The following is a 22267-nucleotide window of genomic DNA, read 5'->3' as shown; positions in this document are numbered from 1 at the left end:
AGAGCGTCGGTATCCAGTTATCAGGCCGAGGTCATCGACCAAAATGATGAGATTGACGATAAACTGGAGGTGCACGAGGAGAAGATTCTGGAGGAGGATTGCTGCCTGAAGGAGATGATGGACAGAAAGATTCGCGTAGAGAACAAGCTTCTTTCACTAGAAGATAATTCCGAGACGGCGCTGAATTCCTGCAAAATCGCGGAAGCTGACGGTGGGTTAGTCGATCGGTCAACGTGCAGGTCCAACTCCCTGGTCACGTGGCCAAGGATACCGACCGAGAAGGAGGCGCCGATGGAGGCCGAGGAGGAGGCGCCAGACGAGCCCGGCGAGCCGGCGAAAATCGATTACAACGATAGCTTGAAGATCCTCGACGCTCTGAGAAACACGCCAGGACTCTCGGTGTCTGTGACGAGAAACCACACGCCCGAGATTAGCAAAAATCTAATTGTATCACCCGCGCGGCCGCCCTCCAAGGCGTCCTCGTCGAGCAGGTCGCCGGATTCGCAAGCGGAATGTGTCGAAAAGCTACTGAAGAACTCGAACAACTTTGTAAACGACAATGGCGGACGCATAAGCTCGCCTCGCAATTTACCGGGCCTGTCGATCATCATACCGAGCTATTGCTACAGAATTGCCTCGGGTCAGCTGACGACGACGACCTCGCCGAGTACGAAACGTCGCGTCGAATCGCCCGAGAGTACTGTCAGTTTTAACAAGGCAGACACGTATCCAGAGCAATTAAAGCTGGACGGATTTCCCCACGAAGAGGACGAGGACGAAGAAGAAGACGAGGACGAAGACGACTGCGACTCACAGGTCTTGGAGGATCTTAGACGGCAGAAGGCGGACTCGCTGGCGTATGACACTATCGATGCAGATTACTACAACAAGCCCGGTTCCAGAGTCTCTAATCAGGAAGATCGCAAAACCTCGCTGGAGAACATGAAGAACGATTCGCTCGTGATCGGATCCAGCAGAAGCAACGAAGCGCAAGCCAAGTGTAAATATCAGGATCTCGAGCATTTCGACGAGCAAGTCTTAGAGGAACTACGGTCACGCGGCACTGTAGTTTCTCCTCAGCCTAGTGGAATTCCTTGCTCCCCCGCATCGCGAAGACCGTCATCGGCATATCTCGAGAGGTTATTGCCGAGTCCGCCTTGTTCAGTTTCCTGCTCGGAAGACGCCAAGAGTGAGTTGACACTGAAGAGCATCCTAGCCTCATCCAGTTGCGTCGAGCCGCGAGAGTATGAGAGATCAAAGGTCCTCCTTTCGGGGGGAGCTTCGACGCTATTCGATCAGAGTGTCGAGCCTGTTTCTCGACCCGTGCATTCGAGCGTCGATAAAAACGTGAGGAGGACCGGCAATCAGCGCAGCTTCCAAGAACGCCTGAACGTTCACAGTCAGGAAACGAGAAACTCCGGTAGGCCGATGTCCAGCGGTGACATCCACAGCACCTTTTACACGATGGCGGATCGCGTCGCGCCCAAGAGGCCGATGTCTGTCGAGTGGCAATCGACCGGACAACGACAGAGAGCCAACCAGATTGGTTGCTACCAAAAAACCATCACTAAAACGAAGAACCACTTTACCAATCGCCAAAACCAAAATCAGATCGCCTGCGCCACGTCTAGCAGCACGGACAAACTCCTGGATCCGGCCAGTCAGTTACGCGAACTTATCGAGACCGTCGGTCATCTGATCCCCGATCCTCTTCTGGTCCCCCGCGATTATCTACCGAGTTTAGCCGCCGCGCCCGCGACGGAGATCCCCAAGTTATTGGCCAGTAGACCCGAGCTGAGGCTACCCGAGGCCCTCACCAGGCCCGATCTGCTCCGGGATCCCGATCTACTTGTGATATCGCTCGCGCATCTCCAGCACGTGCTGGATCACGGTGAAGGCCCGGTTTCAAGAGCGCAACCGCAACAACCCAGGGCCGTTAACGGCGTTAATGGCATCGTTAACAAGGGATCGTCCGGTCACACCAACAACAACGGCGCGAGAGGCGGCGGGTCCGTCACCGGCAGGCCCAAACTCAGCTGTAAACCGATCGGCACGTTGATGCCGGCGCAGCCGATTGATCTCTCGAGCGGCGCGAGCCGGTCACGCATCAATCCCTATCCGCCTCTGCTCAGGGTGCGCAGCGGATTGCTCAAGCAGGAGCCGGAAGTGAGTTCCACCGCGACCTCGCCGGACGAGTCGCAGCTATGGCACCCGTTATTCGGCAGGTAAATTTTTTCACGTTTGTTTTTTCTTATTCTCCTAACATTGAGATGTCAAGCTTCCTTTGCTTATTCATTAAGTAATAACTCTGACAAATGAGCGAAAAAAATTAAATGATTCATCACATAGATAGTAAAAAATACGAAAAGTGTGCGTATAACAAAGAAAATATGCACTTGGAAATATTCAGTAGACATCAGTGTGAAATCTAAAAATAATTTTGCTTAATTAGAATTTTACACTCAAAAAAGTGGTATTGCAACCACAGCAAAAATTTTCTGGGTGCGCAAAATTAACTGAGGTACACATAAATGATTAGCAAATACTGTGATATCGCATATGTTTCGCATTTAATCAATCTAAGTGACAGAGACAGAATTTATATCTGAACTGTTTGTGAAATTTAGAAAGAATGTTTTTCTGTGGCGCCTATCCATGTTAAGGCCAATCATACTCGTTATAAAGTTTGGCTGTGGTACACAAAAAAAATTAGCGGCAAGAAACAAATAAATATATAATCCTCACATCTAACATATTTGTATAACGCGCCCAATCTATCCAGCTCTTTTAAACAATTTCTCTCAATTTTTCGATGCTGCAGTTATAATTGGCAGTTATATTTCTCACAAAGAGTGTTCTAGCTGTAGTATCGAAACTCATATTTATCCAATGCAGTGATTAACATTTGGCAATGGGACCTAAATTTTCTAGAAGATATTATTAGAATATTGCTGCTATAAATTCTATATGTAACAGACAATATTCTAACAGATACAAAAAATAGCGATAAATTTTTGTTGTGACACCTAGAAATCTACCTATATCAGCAAGACATTTTTTTGAGTGTATACAAAAATATATTTTATATAGATCTCCTCTCAAAGGAAAATTAATATATAATCTCTGTTTGTTTGAAAAATAAAACACAATTGATGTTAATAGAGTATATGTTAAAATTATCCACTTTCCAATTGAATCACGTATCTTTTGAAGTAAACAACTCAATTAGCCATGCTAAGAATATTCTATGCTCATCGATTTGATGATTAGTCTCATCAGTTTGAAAATTATGGACGCATAATGAACTTGTGAGTGGTCGAGAAACGATGGGAATAATGCATTTGATATCGATAGCGGTGATTATTATACATTTTTCGTATCAATGTTCGCGCTGAGTGATCCAATTAAACAAATTACGTTCAATTACGTGAAATATTTAATAAAATCAAATGTTCATCCAGAATGTAATATATCCGACGAAACGCGGCAACGTGTTGGCGAGCGGACGGCACGTCGGATATATTTAGAGCGAAAGAGGTGAACGGAGGAAATTAAAAAAAAATAAAAATAAAAAAACGCGAAAAAAAGTGGCGTCGATGCTTTACTTACTCGCGTGCAAATAGGTCGGCTTTAATAACTATCATGACGAACCAAGTGCACGAAAACAATGCTGTATTAATCCTACCTACGAGCAGTCGCGAAGAAGACGAGCAAAGCGACAAAGCGCGCGATTCGGTGACGAGGGGAGAAAGGGGAGGAAACAAAAAAAAAAAAGGAAGGGACGACATCGAGAAGTGGCACGGTCGGCTTCGTTTATTTAAACGCGGGAGACGAGCACGCAGGAAGTGCATTCTGGTCCCTTCCGTGTCTGCTATTAACACGCGACGCGACATGCTCGGACGCATGCAAATGCGTCTATATCCTCGTCGCCGCGTCTGTTGTGGAGCGATTAAATTTACACCATTCTATATATCGACCTGTGCGTTCCTCGAGAGATTATTCGTCATATTGGCGACGCTTTACGCATACGAATCGCGGACGACAAGAACCGCCTCACGGTTCCATTTCACGCGTCTCGAGACGCGGAATCGGCGACTCACGGCGATGATACGAGACCGATTTCCGTCGAGGGGAGTTCATTTGCATCTTAATACAAAGACGTGTGCTGGTAGCACCCGCGCCACCGCCGACGTGCCTGACAAACGGGCTCCACCACGGGAGCACGTCACTCGGGCTTGTAACGAGTCGCGATTGTAATACGTGTCCGTACATCGACACTGTTAAATATTTAAATTAGATCGAACGCTGTGAGAAAAAGAAAGACAGAGAGAGATAGGCACTTTGGTGTCGCGCCTCCTACGTCGAAGCGTGACTTGCCTACACTTTCTCGGCGAGGTATCGAAAGGAGGATTGACGACCGTCATTAGACGTAATTGCCACAAGATAAATAGGCGCACTTTGCAACAAAAAAAAATTACAATGTGATGATAAAAATATTCACTTTTTCTCCCATTCTCTAATACCATATCCGTTACTCGGTATCAGTCTTTTTTTTTTTTTTTTTTCTTATCTTCTTATCTTCTTAGTCGTTCTACATATAAAGTTTCGCATCGCATTCTTCTACATTCCACCGTCGAGCACGCTTAGAATAAAATTCTCGAAATTCTACACAGTGTACGTAGAAATTTTTGGCAGCTCTGATCGCTCGAAACGCATGGTTCGAAGAGTTGCCGCTCTGGAAATTTCCAGAGTCTCGATTCTACAGCGGACCGTTAATTGGCTAATCGAGACTTCTCTAATAAGGAACGCCCGTTCGGATACGATTGGCCATATTGGCACAACGCAAAACTGGGTCGTGGCAAACGCTTCTCGTCCTACGTTCGTCGTCTACGTTCTTAGCTCGCTAAGCTCGACGTTGACGACAAGGCTGCACGGTTGCGCAAGTTCGCATATTTAGGATTCATAGGCTCGGGTATAGATCCGAAGGACCGATAACAATACGTGGGTAGAAAGGATAAGGTTAACCAGTGACGGTATGCTAATATTTATCGCTGATCGCACCGGGAAGGACGTTATTGTATAAGGGATTGCTTCATTTATTATGCTTTAGACCAGCTTGAAAGCTGCCTCGATAATTTAGCCTTGAATTTTGATTTGACTAGACGAAAATAGCGACTCTCATATCTGTTTAATTATCGTCAACATATTGTAAGAAAAAAGATTACAAGTTGGTTTATCTTATCCAGTAGAAAAATATGTTTATGCCTTTATGTTGACATTATATGATAAGGCTTTTCCTTCCGGAGGGAGAAAGAGAAAAAAAATTAAGGATGTTTTGGCTGTACAATAGTAGCAAAAAAGTGTCAAAATTTAAAAAAAAAACATATTTCTTACGTTTATATTGTATGAAAAATTAAATAAATAAATCCGGATTATAAAAAGAATTAAAGTATCACAAAATAATATGGTTTTTAACGTCTTCGTAAAAAAAAAATAGTTGTAATTAATATTTTTCCTAATTTCTGACAAAAACTTTTTGATCGTGAATACCCCCTGAAATCAAGTGCAAGAATAAAAAAAAAAGAGTAATTTGCAGAAAAAGAGAGAGAGAGAGAGAGAGAAAGATAATATTTTTTTACAATTTTTAGTAAATAACTTTTAAATGAGTAATGGATTTAAATCAAGTTTTGCATAAATATTTATTAGAGTTTTCTTAATATATGTGAAAATTTTTTTGGCAATGTTTTTTCCTTGTCAAATTTATCAATAAATGCTTCAATACGCGATAAAAATCAATAGTAACTTTAAACCTAAATAATTTCCAAATTTTTAAGAAACTTGTGTTCAAGTTTTGCACAGATAGACAAAAAAAATAGTCGAACAGTTTACGAAATTTTCATGTTTTTATCAATGTTTCGACATATGACACAATCCTAGAATATATTTCTCGACGCAACGAACGCTAAATATATAGTCTGATTGCAAAAGATGGAAAATAATAAAATAATCGGCAGGTAATCTCTCGTACATCTCCGTAATAAAGCTTACGGAAATAGTTATCGATTCGCCGAGGTAGAGGAGTGTTTCTATAGTCGGCACTAAATCTCCCCGCGTCTCGATAATGAAACGCGAGGGACGAAGGGGCCTCGCCGGCAATTAATGGAACGCGCGTCGCGATCCCGTAAGAGACAAAGGGAACACCGCGAGGGCTCTCTCGAAAAGTTTCCGAAACGCGTTTGGGATTACACGGTGCTTGATCGCGCGAGCCGGTGTGATGTAATAAACGCGGGTGCGCACCGGCGGGTGCTATGTGTGCGACATGCACGGCCTCGAGAACACGGTCCCGAACGCCTTTTCCCCACGACGGGGAGCACTTGTATAAATAGCATTAGGATGCTACTCTACGCCGACGAGCGGACCGACGGACGGACGGACGGTTTTAATGAGAGGGATAGGCATTAGAGGAGGGCCCTCGCTCGTGTCGACGTCACACGACGACACGAGCGTTCATCGATCGTGCCACGAACAGGACACGGGGAATTCGAAAGCGCGGAGGGACGCGGGTAAGGAGGAGAGGGGTGCCGGACAGGAAGCAAAAATCTCCAGCGGGATTTAACCCTCTCGTGAGCGGGCGGTCGAAAAGAGGGAGAGATTAGTTTATTATTCCGGAGTAACGATCTCACCGAGAAAGAATCGTCCATATTTTTAACATCTGCATTTCTGAATATTTAAATGTTGATTAAATTTATTAATCAATTTATTAATCGATTAATAATTTATTAAATTATGTAGTTTAGTCGTTTCAAGTAAGTTTTTTCTCCGAGATAAGTTTGTTTGTGTACCTCAATGATTTAAATTAATTCGATTTATATATAAAAAGCTGGAACATGGTCGCGAAATTACATCGAACATACATGATAACAACAATATTTCTTTTCATTATTTGTTTGCACGATATTTGTTACATAATCCTCTTGTGTAATCGCGTCATTCCTCACGTCGCAGACGTCGGGAAAAAAACTTCACTAAAAATATGTTTCGTAGCGTATCGCTTCGATTAACATTCATCGTGCGACTTTGTAAATCAACAGGATGTACATCACCCGTTGATAAGATTCTGCACGTTTTGCAAGAAGTGCACATCGTGTCGAGTAATCAAGTGATAATTTAAAAAATCTGACGCTCCTATCGTTTTCTCGGTGATGTAACGATCAATCAATACAGTAGAAAGGGTCGCGTATATTATCCTTGTTCTCATAATTCATATGAATTAAAACACGTTATTAGAAGATAACAAATCATAAAGACAATTGTGTGATAAGTATAACTAAACATCGATTGTGGTATAATTCCATAGTAATAGCGGATTAAATTTACACTAAAATTGTGTAAAAGAATAATCAAGCATTTATAAAATTTTATAAATATTATATTTAACGAGCATCAAGATGTCCGTCATCAGACATTCGCGTGCACTGATGCTAAATGATGAAAATAGAAAATCAGATATCGATCGTCGGAAAATTCGTTTGTCTCAGGGACGCCCGACGACGTTAACGTTATGAACGGCCTTCAAGTATTTACGCAACGAGAGAGTCAACGACGGAACGAGGACACAGGCATGCGACTACGCGACCACGTGTTCCTGGACACGCAGAGATTCGTACTTCATTAGCACACGCGGCCGCTCTCGCGGATCGATGTTACGCATACTCTCCCGGCGCAAACAATGGCCCGTATTATTTGTGTTCATTTAGCGCTAAATATCACGCGAAGATCGCGAATGGAAGAACGAGAAAATCAGATATCTAAAATTAATGGCAAATTTTATTGGCTGTTATTATTTTTAAAAATTATCTTTTTACATCATATAAAATCTTAAATTTCGATTATTTTAAATAGAAATAAATTTATGCTCCGTGATCAGACTTGGCTGTTAAGATATTAGACAGACAGCATTTGAATATTAAAATCAGATAGCGTCTAGCCAGATTGGATATTTATGATGATATGTGCGCGACGCAATCGCGTACGTTTTTTTTTTTTAGAAATTATAGTTTTGTCATAGGAGCGGCCGCCGTGGAATCTTTCATGGATCGATGTCTATATATAGCCGGCGCAAAATATGATTGTAGATACGTTCTATTTCGGCTTATGTGAGCGCGTTTTAAATTTCGATCGATGTACTACTGTCACGTATCCTATCACTATTCTTTCGTAATTATTGCACGTTACAAACATAGGATTTTTCGAGATCATTTTTTTTTTTCAGTTAAACAAGATTAATGATACGTTTGTCAAAATTTGAATAAAAGCAATTGTGTCGAAGCACGTGACACGTGTATGTCTTCAAAGCCACGTGGCTCGTCTTTGGACGATTAACATCGCCACCGCACGAAACTGTGCCCGTAACCATGACACCAGGTAAAGATTTGCTCACGATGACGATGTGGATTCGACCTCGCACACATACGCGAACCCACACCGAGCCGACTTGAAAGAAAAATGGACATACGTGGCTTATCATTCGCCGCTTTTTTCACTTCAACGCTGGCGTTGTCATTGCGTCAAGCGTCGTGCGATGTCGGAGACGCAACGATCGATGAAAGTAAAAGAAATAAAACTGAACAAGGAGAGAGTGGGGAAGGATGATGGGAGATTGTAAAAGCGAGGAACATTTCAAGACAGTGAGTTTAATCGTCGATGTGGCGATCGTTTTATCAGAAGAAAAAAAAGTGTACCGCTGTATATAGAGCCGAAGGGGGATCGTCCCTTCTAAAAAAAAAAAAATATCGTGCGCTTAATACGAGGAAAAGGCACTTACCTAGCGTAATGGTTTGATAAAATTTTAATTCAATACAATTAAATCTATTTTACAAAAAAAATTATCAGAGATAATCAAACTGTCAAATTATGTCTCTCTCTCTCTTTTTCTCTCTTTCTTACGTCATACTTTATACGTCACGTCCGTGCTGGTGATCAATTTAAATCGAATTTTCCGAAAAATCGATTGACCTCCGCGATTGACATTGAATTACCGAATGATGTCTGGGGAACGATAAGCAAACAATCAGTCGGTATGCACGTGTCGGGTCGACGTGGCCACGTGGCGTTTCTTACGCGTCGCTCGTACGTATCCACCCTTTTGTATTAAGATTCGCGAGCCATTCGGCACCGCCGTCAAGCCACTTCGCCCACCCTCGCCATTGGATCGACGTGTGTTTCGACACATATGTACGCGTACATGTATATATGTCCGTGCATGAGCGCGTGGGTGGCTCTATGGAAGGATGGCTACGTTGGGCTCACCTCGACGAGCAGTGACGTGGTCGTGGTAGCGTACAAAGCGAGAAAGAGAGGAGAGATGGAAAGAAAAACAGAGAGAGAGAGAGAGGGAGAGAGAAGGAAAGGGGAAAGGCAGATAGAGAGAGAGAGAGAACCACGTAATCTGCGCACGTGCAGACCGAGAGCACCTCGATCGATCGTCCTCGTTGTTGCAAAGAGTCGTTACGAGCTGAGTACCGGTAGTGTCGCCGCTGATACTAGGATCCACGTACTACAGCACGAAAACCAACAAGCAAGCTGGTACGTACTCGAAGTTTTCGAGTACGCGAAATGGAATAGAATGATCAACGCTCGCGCGAAATTTCTCTTTTCTTTCAAAAAGCTTCGTGATTGGTTGAAACGATGATGTATCGATTTGGAAAAACTTGATTTAAATTTTTAACGCACTCCCAGTATATTTTCGAAAAAAAGTATCTTTAGAAATTATATTAGAAATTTTCATTTATATTTTCATTTACGAAAATGTATACTTTTTGGATATTTATTACGTAACCTTTGAAACTTATCGGATATTGAGAGCAAATGATGCGTCCCCATAGCATAATAAAATTTAGACAATAATATACGCGTTCCTTTCAAAGCGACCCACATTTTATCTCGCACGGCTGAACGGTGGCTTAGCTGGAAAGACGATCAGTGACACGAGAAAAAGTACTTAGCTTATCAACGAGTGTGACCTTAATAAGTATCCAACCTCGATCTAACATCAGTCTAAAATACTTTAGTAAAGCGATTTACACAGTTAATCAAACACATGGGTATTAATTAAACATATTTAAAATTTTGAATCTTATCTCTCATTCTGATATAATAAAAATTGATAGTGGAATTATATCTGTGTAACTTTAATAAAATAATTATCAACAAATATTATTGAAATATAGAAAATATACTGAGGGCAAGAGATAAAACTAATAAAATATAAAAATATAGATAATTATACGATGTTATTATGTAATGTGGATAACATCTTCTGGCATTAAATCTCTTTGATTTCTTTTAATTGCCTTGCGCCATAAAAATTTACATAAATGACAAATATTTAATATATGGGAGATTCCAAATTGCCTTCTATTTTTTTACTTTCGTAATCATATCAATATGTATATATGTTATATCCTCTTTCTTACTTAATTTACATATATTAAGAGGATGCCGGATACCGACAGAATGCGAATATTAGTAGGATTGCAAAATATTTTTGTTGATTATAGATATCAACAAATCCTTTTCCATAATTAAAGTATACATAATAACGGAGTGCGGGGTTTATGATTTCATATAAAAAGTGAAAAAAAATTAAAAAATTACAGTTTTGTTATCGGCTTCTGCCGTCAACATTTACTTAATATAAAAAACCTGCAACCTGCACGTGCCTAACAAGTGAACTCCGCACTCGGCATTTTATCAAAGAGTATTAATAAACTTTGAGAAGTGAGTTTAGAAGCTTTATAAAAAAGATTTTACTATGCAACATTTTGCACACCGAAATGTTTCTTACTAGGCTTTCAAATACATTTTCAAACGTTCACTTATATTCCTTCATGCATTTCCGAGTGGAGAGGTATCCTATTTTGCACGTACACACCGCAAAACCCTTATATTAAGCAAATATATAATTATTATGGCCGGTAAAACAGGACGGTCCGGCATCCTCTTAATGTATATATGTATCGCACATGTATATATATATATATATATTTACTTATAATATAATTTGACTTTATAATTTATTATCATTATACAAAGTAAGCAACTCGCCTAATTCATGCAATGTGATAAACGATGGAATACACGATAAGGCGTAAGATGGCCAACTTTTACCAAGTGTAATATAAACGGAGGCCATTCGTTAATCACGACAAATGTCCATGAACTTCGTACCGCTGTATTAAGTAACTTAAAAAACGAGCAATTTATGGGCAAAAAAACGTTCTCGGCCGGAAATTCGCCTCGCGATCGAATCTACCTAATAACGTTTTCGGGGTAAATGGCATAAAAGTTTTTCGGCCGACATTCGCCCATCAGGAATAACCTCATGTCGAGCCCTCATCAAATTTTCAACGCGGTATTCTATACCGCAACCATCTCGGGGAATGCGTATCTCGTTCTCGCGCGCGCGAACTTTCCCAAATAAAGTTCGGAACTTGTTTTAGACCAAAACGCGGGCGTTCGCACGTGTGCAAACTTTTGCGAGATACGCAAATCAGGGGAAGTTATTAAGGCTCGCTCCCGTTACTTTGCCGAGATTATTTCTTACAGAAGGTACACATATACAACATGTATATAATATAAAGCTACGTTCAAAAAACTGGGAAAATTATTGATTTTATTCCTGGCGTCGAATTTTATAATATATGTTTAATATCTGCTTCAAAGATCAATTTTAGCTCTTTCTCTTCTTATTAATTATAATTAATTTCGCGCGTAAGAATTAAAGTGTCCATAGACGAGTCGCTGCTATCACAGATCACATTAAAAGTGATGATCTAATCAAAATTATCGATTTCGATCCTGGCGTCGAAATTTGTAATATCATACGTTTAAGCATAATATCCGCTTCAAAGATCAAATAAAATTTCACTTTCGAAATAAAATGCGTCATTCTTTACTTTTCTCAAATTTAATGCATTATGAAATACATAGTGCTTGGAGCCGCAGAATTATACAAATTTATTATAATTTTAGCTCTTTCTCTCCTTTCATAATTAATTTCGCGTTTAATTAAAGTGTCCGTAGACGATCTGCTATCAGAGATCACAATAAAAGCGATGATCTCTTCGTTAGTTGAGCAATTACAGTTCGCTATCGGCTTAATGTTTTCATGAGTGCTTCTTAATGAGAGAGCCGATGCTTATAAAAGGGCGAAACGGGTCACTTGTAGCACAAAAAAAAATTAAATCGGGGGCATTATATTTATAACAAAGCTGTCCAATTGGAAATGTGATGATAAATATTCCCGCGTCATTCAGATGCTTTGCAATTTTGCATATTCAACTATCTGTTACATATTCGACAGTCACGTCATGAGATTTAAATATATTATTGAAAGAAATGTCCATGTGTGTATATGTGTATATCTATATATTTTATATATATACATATATGTATATCATATATATGTATATATATACATACATACACATATATGTATATCAGGACGAACAGAATGGCAGGAGATCGATACATTGCATGGAGAATCATAATTTGCAGAGACGAAAAAAAAGGAGACTATAATCAACATAGACAGCCCTGATGTCTGCTTTATCGTGAAAAGAAAAAAAAAAGGAAAGAAGAGATCAAGATATATTTCTCGCCCGAGACATCCGGCAAGCGAATTTTATTTCGTACAAATGAGCATCCGATATACGTGAGGATGTTTTCAAGTATCTACGTGATAATAATAATTCAGTTACATCAATATCTCGAACTCATTCACCCCTATTCGTGCGCATTTATATTCATTCTACAATGAAGAAAGAGACGGAAAGTGTCGTCCCGCGAGACAAGCATAAAGTTCGAGTTTCTGGAGCGTCTTCGATCGGGGATTCATATTTCATGACCGGCGTACCCGTTCCAGAGAAAGACGTCTACGGCGCCTCTAAAACTCGGCCATCTATATTTCAAATCATTGCGAGCATGCATGGATAGATTATCGTCGTTGAACGCGAGGAGACCACTCCGTGTCTCGTTATACAAGGAGAAGTCGTCGGCGCGAGTCAGACGCAAAAAAAGTTTCGTTCGCTTCGGGGGGAGAAAGAAAACGGATCGCGAGAGCGAGACGCAACTTTCAGCCTACCGTTCGTTTCAAGCCGGCCGTCTTTTGCGTGGCGTTTAATTCACCGGGATTATAAACAACCGCCGCGCCGGCGGTAACCGTTAATTACGATAAGCCGCAAATCCCAAGTATTAACCCGTCCTTGCCGCGCAACGTGTACTTTACGCGCAAATCCTAAATTCCGGCCGAAAAAAAAATTACGGTGAAGATGAAGAGGGAGCAGAAGAAGAGGGACAAGCATCTCACGTGGTCGTGCGGGCTGTCCTCGACGTGACATTATTCGGGAAACGTTCAACGGTACTCCGAAATGGCGATGTAGATCATCTCCGGCGAATCTTATTATTACGGCAAAATCGCGCGTATTTTTCATATACAAGGTGATCATTATAAAGAGGCTGCAATTATTTTTTTTCATCAATATGAGAGACTTGTGGTTCGGAGAAAGATAGCGTTTTCGGGTGTATACGCATACGCGTCTACCTAATATATCGGTGTAATATCTCTCTTTGCTAATGTAAACGGTGAAAGGTGAGTGTTATCTTTTCGAACCACTTTAACATACATTTCTTTCGTGCACTTTGTTCACTCCGTGAGAATGCGCCATATGCCGCACGGCATATACAAGGTGATCATTATAAAGAGGCTGCAATTATTTTTTTTCATCAATATGAGAGACTTGTGGTTCGGAGAAAGATAGCGTTTTCGGGTGTATACGCATACGCGTCTACCTAATATATCGGTGTAATATCTCTCTTTGCTAATGTAAACGGTGAAAGGTGAGTCTTATCTTTTCGAACCCCACTTTAACATACATTTCTTTCGTGCACTTTGTTCACTCCGTGAGAATGCGCCATATGCCGCACGGGGCCGGGCACGACTTTTAGCATCGAAATCGCGTGCCAGTAATTGTCCCTATTACCCTTGCTTTACTGTTGCATTACGATGTAGGAAAAGCGCTCTCAATTAAGCGGCGCGTCCTAATTGATCTTCCGATGCGCGTGCACGCAGCTCCAGCCGCGCGATACGTATATAACGGTGTGCCCGCTAACGTAGAGGAGATCGCAGCAATGCCAATCGCGAAAGCCGACGAATGTAACTATTAAGATAAAAATTTGAATTCGACGAGACCGTTCGAGAAATTTAAGATTTTAAAATTAATTTCTTAAATTATACAGAGTGATTAAAGAAATTACAATAACAATTTTACGAAAATTACAATCGTTAGAAAATGTCTGTAAAGTTGTCACGACGCGTTTCCAACGATCATATAAATTACATAGCGTAAGAAATTATATAGAAAAAATTGTATACATTAAGATTATACATATATAAATATATATAACGTTGCAATCTTTATAGAATAATTTTTGGAAAATTATTCTCTCTCTCTCTCTCTCTCTCTCTTAAAACACATGTGTTGGGAAATAGTATTTTATTTTTTAAATTCTTTTACCATTTGATCTCTTATTTTATTATTTCTTATATTGTGTATTATATACACTATTGCAATCAGCTGATTTTGACAAGTTGATTGCTAATATTAAATTTGAATAGTTGATTAATTATATTTCGTTAAAATAGAATTATTAAATCTAATGTTAAAAGTTTTGCTATTAGTTTTGAATTTATTAATTAGCTTTTCATCATTAGTATACTATTGTACTCATACATAAAAAATGATAAACTAAAATCAACTGTCTCAAAAAAAAAAAAAAAAACAAGTAGAGTTGTGCAAATTAGAAACTTGCACATTGCTTTCTCATCATTTTATCTTACAATGATTAAGCTGATTTAAGTATGCGGATTTTTCAATTTTTGCTTTTTCATAAAGGAAGCTTTGTGAGCGAAATAAAATCAATTGCAAAAAAAAAAAAAAAAAAAAAAAAAAATAGTCTGTAAAATAAAAAATGATAAACTAAAATCAACTGTCTTAAAAAAATAGTCTGTCGCCCAAAATAGAATAAATCTAATTGAAGTTTCATGTATATAGCCGTCGTTATCATTCGATGCATTCGCATCGCCAACGAAAATACAGATCCCCGTCTCTAAATTGCACGACCGGATAATCGCGAGCCGAAGCTGGACCGCCGGCGCGAATTTGCATTCCATTGTAATTACGATACAACCTCGTAATCTCGCTTACGTGGACGCTGTGACGCACACGTTTAGATGACGATTCGAGAATGGTGTTATTTTCGTGGCGCACGTGTCGATTTTATTATGCCGAGAGATTGATCGAGACACGACGATGACGCGTCCCTCGACATCTTCTCCGTAGAATTTTTTCTTGCGCTTCTTTCTTCAATATTTGTGTGTGTACGTTAGAGTTATCTTCGCGAATATCGAAGTTCGTAAAAATATGCGCATAATTCCACGCCACATTCGGAGTCTCGTAACTGATTTTATAAAAGAACAACGCGCACGTGTACGTATGCCCGAGGAAAGGAAGGACGGAGACGATCCGGATCTTATATCCCTTATCATACCCCGCTGTTTATCGTAACTCGCTGCTGCGAACTAGACAAGCTGTTTATTCTGCAAGAAGCAATAAAGTATATAACTTTGATGATATATTAAAAGAGACCGCTCATTTTACGCCATCTACACATAAGCTTTTTCATATTTTTTTATTATACATTACTCTGCTTAAAGATTAGGAACATTTTCTACATTTTTTAGATAAAATTATATATTTTTTACGATATAATTATTTTATTGGAAATGCTGATATTTATTTATAAACTCTTCATAAATAAATATCGATATATTAGCAATAAAATAATTGTATTTATAAAAAAAAAAAAAAAATAATTGTATCTGAAAATTATAAGATGCTCAAAATCTTTGAACGCGATAATATAATATAATATTACATCTTCTACATTTCAGCACTATTTTGTTGGGTTTATGTGAAAATGATTTTTCATCTAGGTATAGCATAAATAATACAGTGATAACTCGATGTACATATAAATCGATACTCATGACGAGAATAATAATAACGTAATTCTGTTTTTCATTTTTGCAGCCAGAAGAGGCAACAGCAGCAGCAGCAACAGCAGCAACAACAGCAGCAGCAGCCGCCGCCGCCGCAACAACAGCAGCAGCACTCTTCCTGGCACAGGACCACTCTCGCCTCCTGACCATCGTGACCTTGACCCTGGCCGCGAGTCCAGCGATCCTGAATGTGGCGTGCACGGAGAAAGGAACCGCGATGGACGAGAAATACCGCGACGCCACTTCTTACGCGGTTTCGGCTACTTACCGAGGCCGTTTGTACGAGCGACGCGGAGATATGCGGACGAAGAAACGCCGGCCGGCGAGAAGCTTTGCGGAATTATCGCCGCAGGATACCCGTTGAAGCGTATCCTTTTCTCCTCGCGGTGGTGTAGTCGACGCGACGTCGACTCGATTCCGTTCGTACATTTTCCTTTAACCCGCTGTTAGTCGCTCGTTATTATATTCCCGCTTTATTATCGTACGCATTCGTTAAATTATCTTCTTCAAAAAATGCGAAATAATAACGATATGAAATTTAAATCTTTATTTTATCGAAAAAATGCTCTGAATTATATTACGTTATATATGAAGATATTTTTAGCGTGTGTTATATACATATATATATATATGAATTATCTGTATCTAAAATTATGATAAAACTTGTTTACATGCCAAAGTAAGAATGAGATAAAATACGAACGAGACTGACGGTGTGTTAAAAGATTAATTACGACGAGCAATCTTAATAAACACTCGATAAACATTCGTAAATTATATAAAGGCATAAATCACATGTGATAAAATCATACGCGAATGTAGACGATAATCGGTTAGTAGAGTAGAGATTAGAGGTAACGTATTTTGACTGAAGAACTCGGCAAACTTCTTAGCGAGTTCAAGTCGAAAATATATTTTTCTGTTAAACTTTTTGTACTGACAAGACGAAGTATTCTCTCTCATATCTATGCAGAACCAATGCCAAGTCATAATAGGACCAGTCACTATTATCAAGGAAAAAAAAAAAAAAAACAAACAATGTACACGTCAAACGTGCAATTGCGGAAAATTACGCAAGTATTCCGTAATAAGGTCGCAGATCAGAACTGTAATACGCGGTTGATTTGCGCGGCGAATTACAGCGAAAGAAAGAAAAAAAGTATCTCTAGTGTAGACTCGTTGATGTGATGTTTTGTAAGACTACACCACTGCTTCAACGATATATACTGCGCGATTTTTTCTCATCGTCACAACTTTGTAGAGACCCTTGACACAAGTGCAATGACACGAACGCCGTGATGAGGCTTCTCCGTTTCGTACACGTAATCTGTTTTTTATATAAGTAGTAGGCAAAAAAAAAAGCTTTTGCCAATTTGTTACTAATTATTTAGACACAAGTTGTAAAACGAAAATCTGTTCGCGAAAAACAGATCGCATCGATATTAATTTTTAATTTAATTAGAATTAAAAGAATCCTAGAATGTAAAAATCTTTAAGAGACACATGTTGAATTTTCATTAGAGAAAGAAATACAATATTGTATTTAAAGTTATATTCGACTTTTGTATTGTATAATGCGATGGGGTTTCTTTTGTTTGTAACGTTATTTGTTATATCGTACCCTTGTTATTTTACATATAATTCGTTATCGATTTAACACTATTTTATCGACGGAATACTTTTTTTGCTCGCAGCATCGTCACGGCGATCGTAACCAATTTTCCGATCCCAGCGAAATAGAAATTAGTGCGTCACGCTTCACAAATATTTAGAACCGTAATTTACGAGCCGAATTTACACGAGCAGTATGCGATTGATTTCTATCTGCGCATTTAACGATGATGCATTTAAATTCTTCGAAATTCGATACGTTGATTTTACGCGTTTTAATTTCGTCATAAAAATTTCGTTGCACACTGGTTAATTTGAATATTGTTAAAGTTCGCAAAAAACGGCGCGTTTTCGCAGATAAAATCCTATCGTTAAATTTAAGATGATTTATTTATTTCTTTTTTAATTAGCCTAATTAATTGGCGCGTTACTTTCTTGTCTGTTGACAAGTCGATTTATAAACAGCTTCTTCGCTTTAGATTATCTCGCGATAACACCCTCATAAAAAGAGTCTTAATCTTTCAATCAATATTTACTTATTATTATAGCCTAAATGTTACACGTAGGTTTATAATCTTGCACAGTTAGTTAAATAAAATTTATGATTTTGGGAGTAAATTACGAGTATGTATACGTCGACTGAATTTCTAACGAAGAGCTCGAGATAACTTTAATAAGGATTTTACGCGTTCGTGTTTATTTTTCTCCTTTCTCTTATCGTTCTTATCTTCTTACGTATTACACACGATAATTGGCAATATCGAGTACAATTCTTTCTAATTCGTTTTGTCTAGTTTGTTCCGGTTAGAAATACTACATGGACAATTAAAGAGCATCAAATTGATTACGACTATTTGGCTCATTTATCGTTCGTATGTGTGTGCGTGCGGCTATTTCCGTCGACCACCGGAAAACCTCGGAGACACAATAACGTATCACAGAAATGCCATTTCAAAAATAGTCACGCTTGAGTATTCTAGCGCGAGCGGAGCTATTTATTGCGTAAGTGCAATCCTTATCTAATTGCTCTTATCTAATTATGAATTATGAATTATAAATTAGCTCTTATCTAACCATGAAATAAAATTATAGGATGAGAAATGTTCTGTTGTTAGTGTAAATTCGGCGAATGAGAATGAGCGCATTAATCCTTTGCAATCCGACACTTATTATTACCGTATAATATTTCTCGTCGAAAAAATTTAAATAATTTTTCAATAAATCGCTGTCTCTATTCAATTTTTATTCACTTAAAACGCACGATGTACGTACGATTTTCTCTGCGTTATATAATGTTTAGGAAGAACGCAAAGGATTGAAGCGCATAAAAAAAAATGAAAAGAATGAAACGGCGCGAAATAAAATTGCATAGCTATGCGTGACGAGAATAGGTGCTATTCGATAGTTAAAAAAAAAAAAAAGAAACGAATATGGGGAACGCGAAGAATGGCGAGAGGAGGGCCACGACGAAAGCGTGTAGATAGTCCATTTAGGTAGGGAAAAAGGTCCTTTATACGGTGATGTTCACGCGCGCGTGCTCCAAAAGAGACAACGTACCCAGCATACGTTGACACGCACGAATATATGAGACATTGCGCGAATACATGAGACATCGCGCGATACCGATTTTATCGGAGCCGAAATCCGATACTTAGATACGACGAAAGGAATTCCTCGCGATGACTCGCAGCAATTGGTACAGTTCTCACGCGAGAATTTATGCGAGTCGCTCACCGATATGGATTACAGTCGGTCAAATAAATTCTTTTGCCCCATGCATAAACCGTGTATCCCATGTGAATTTTTGAAGTAGATTAATTTATATAACACGTTCTATCGTGTGTGTCAAACGGAGAGCATGGAAGAAATTCCCAAATATTCCAAAAGATAAAATGGAGCATAAAGTAGAAAATACAAAATTATGCTAACATTTAATAATATTTTCTCTTTTTTTAAAAATGATGTAAATATATTTTCTCTTTCTTAAACAGTGATATATTTAATATAATATAATATTTTACGAATGAGAGAGTATATTAGACTCTCTTTTTTATGATAAAAATTCTTTCAGAGACAATTTCAATTTTAATTCAAAGCAAATTTCGTTCCTGAAATTAAACGCATTATTCTATCTTTTTGAGATATAATGATGTATAGGATACATGGTGTGTAAATCATGGAGCAATGGAATTCTCTTTTTCCGACTATATCGTAGCTATATGAGAGTGAACGGTTAACTATTCAATTAAATAAGCAAATAATTGAGCATCGGCGATCGCATCGAATTAATCAAACCTTCATTTATTTGTTATGCCTATAGCTACGAAGAAAAAGACGATTAATTATCGCGGATACTTCCGTCAACTTGGCATTTCCATTACGAGAAATCAAATTCGAATATAATCAATTTTTTATTCTAATTTTCCAAATTTATTGCTTCTATGAATTAGCATTAAATTGATATTAAAAATGAGGATGCTGACACTTAAACATTACGTTAACACGAAACCTTACTGAAAAACATTTCTAACAAATCATAAATAAATAAATGTATAAGAATTAATTGATAATTAATTGCTAAAAAAATACTGTAAAAAGATAGATTTTAGAAATATTAAATTTTTATGAAAGTATCAAGACGAAATACATTAGTGCCAAGTTAACGGAGGTATCGCGGATTAACCGGGTCTTAATCGATCCCGGATGTACAATTAAGGCGGCTATGTGCAAGAGAAATAGAGATGATGTGCATTTGGTGTCCGATTTGCGGTCATAGATAACGTAGAGACGATCATCGGACGGAAACGCACGCGATTATTAGCGGTATCCGCGACGACCTCGTTAGAGAAACCACAGTTTTAACATACACACACCTACAACATTCGCGACGATGACAGATCACGTGGCACGCTACGCTGCGACAAAAATAAAGACAACGACTGTTCTGTCCTCATTTCGTTATTCGTAAGACGATACAGACAGATACTATGCAAAAAATTATCAGCGAGAACGAGACTATCGCCGGAAAAAAAAATTTTTCGTATACGCGATCTCTCGATTCCAATTAATCCTTCACCTCATTCAGATTCGAAAGGAAGTATTAATAGCAAAAATTTCAAATCAAGGCCGACTTGTATAAGAAAATTTATTAAATGTAATACGCGATAATGTGAGAGGCTGAAAATATTTATATTTTACGTCTGAGATATTTAATATTTTTTAATGTTTAAAAGAGAGAAAGAAATTCTCTTTTTTTTTTTGAGCAAAATAGAAATTCTTTTTTCTTTTACAGCCAAAAAATCGATCTAATACGTTTCATTATTTCCTCGAATCTAAACGGTGTTAATTAAGAATTATCCTTCGCACGATTTAAAGTTCCTCGATTTACGGAATGTGAGAGGACCGCCGTAATCATCGATATTGTCTCGTTATCTATGAGCTCTGTTACATGGCACCCTTAATCGAGTTTAATAATGTCCGTAGTTGTAAAACTGGCCAATCACAGCTATTCCTCCGAAAAATAGAATGACTGTGATTGGCCAGCCTTAGAACTACGGATTTTAATTAGCTCGATTAAGGGTGACGTGTAAACGTAGTCTATGACCGTATGGCGTACAACATTCATAAACATCATAAGCATCATTAATGCGCACGATGTGACGCGCGCGGGAATATGTATAGATTTCTATTTGTTTGTTTATTTATTGTTAGGTAGAGAGCGCGAACTGCGCGTGACGATCCGCGGCTAGGCAGGAGCCACCAACTTTTTAGATGATCGAAACCCTGTGACTGTTTAGCTTCTAGATTTTATTAGCAATGTAAGAATGACTAAAATATTATTTTGTTGATATATACATATTATATATATAATTACTATTGACTATGAATTACGAATAATCTGTAAATATACGAGAACACCGCAGCAACCATGTCTCTCCCCTAAATTATCTATACAGCTTTCCCTTCTCATCTTTCCAAAAGATATCATAAAATCGAATCCATCTCGATCGCATTTTAACGTAAGTTTGGCGATCTGTGATTGCGTTCCGATTTTCTGAAAATCTATAGTGTATATCGTAAACTATAGATTTCAATGAATATCGGAACGCAGTCTGCGACTCGATGACACCTCGAATAAATATTGTTATCACTTACAACTTACATCATCGCTTCTGGCATTTGCGTTGAAGTTGCCTTCGATTCAAAACTCGCTCCGTCGATGTCCGCGATGTATCTCCGGGAATCCATCTCTCCCGAGAAAAAATCCTCGACTCCGGCACAATGTGGTCCGATCTTGAGCCGCACGCGATTCAATTTGAAACAGATTCGCGCATAGATTTACGATCGACGGTAGGCGCGCGTCGACATGCGTCGAAAACGCGATGACAACAAGCAGGCGTCGCGCCGGCGCCGGCCGCCATGTTGTCGACGCGAGTCGAGCGCGTGCGCAGAAGCGAGGCACGGGACTTGACATTTCACAGGCGCAGGAAAATATTTCGAGTAACGCGGATGCGATCGACTTTGAAGATTCGCGTT

The 22267-nt window shown here is 39.0% G+C and overlaps 1 protein-coding gene across 2 annotated transcripts in view; it reads left to right on the top strand.

Moving 5' to 3' along the window:
• Positions 1-21653, top strand: part of LOC115234154 — a 23992-nt gene extending 2339 nt beyond the window's left edge. The window contains exons 2-3 of one of the 2 annotated variants that reach the window (XM_029804940.1): positions 1-2225; positions 16152-21653. In XM_029804940.1, the coding sequence (XP_029660800.1) occupies positions 1-2225; positions 16152-16266 (2340 nt within the window). In that variant the 3' untranslated portion in view covers positions 16267-21653. Of the gene's footprint in view, positions 2226-7538; positions 10433-16151 lie in introns of those variants that run through there. The other variant, XM_029804941.1, reaches the window with a different exon arrangement.
• Positions 21654-22267: the final 614 nt, after the last annotated feature.

This window comes from Formica exsecta, unplaced genomic scaffold (assembly GCF_003651465.1).
Source record: "Formica exsecta isolate Colony F162 unplaced genomic scaffold, ASM365146v1 scaffold196, whole genome shotgun sequence".
Classification (NCBI taxonomy): domain Eukaryota; kingdom Metazoa; phylum Arthropoda; class Insecta; order Hymenoptera; family Formicidae; genus Formica; species Formica exsecta.
The sequence above is the reverse complement of the archived record's forward strand: the minus strand, read 5'-3'. Positions and strand labels throughout refer to the sequence as shown.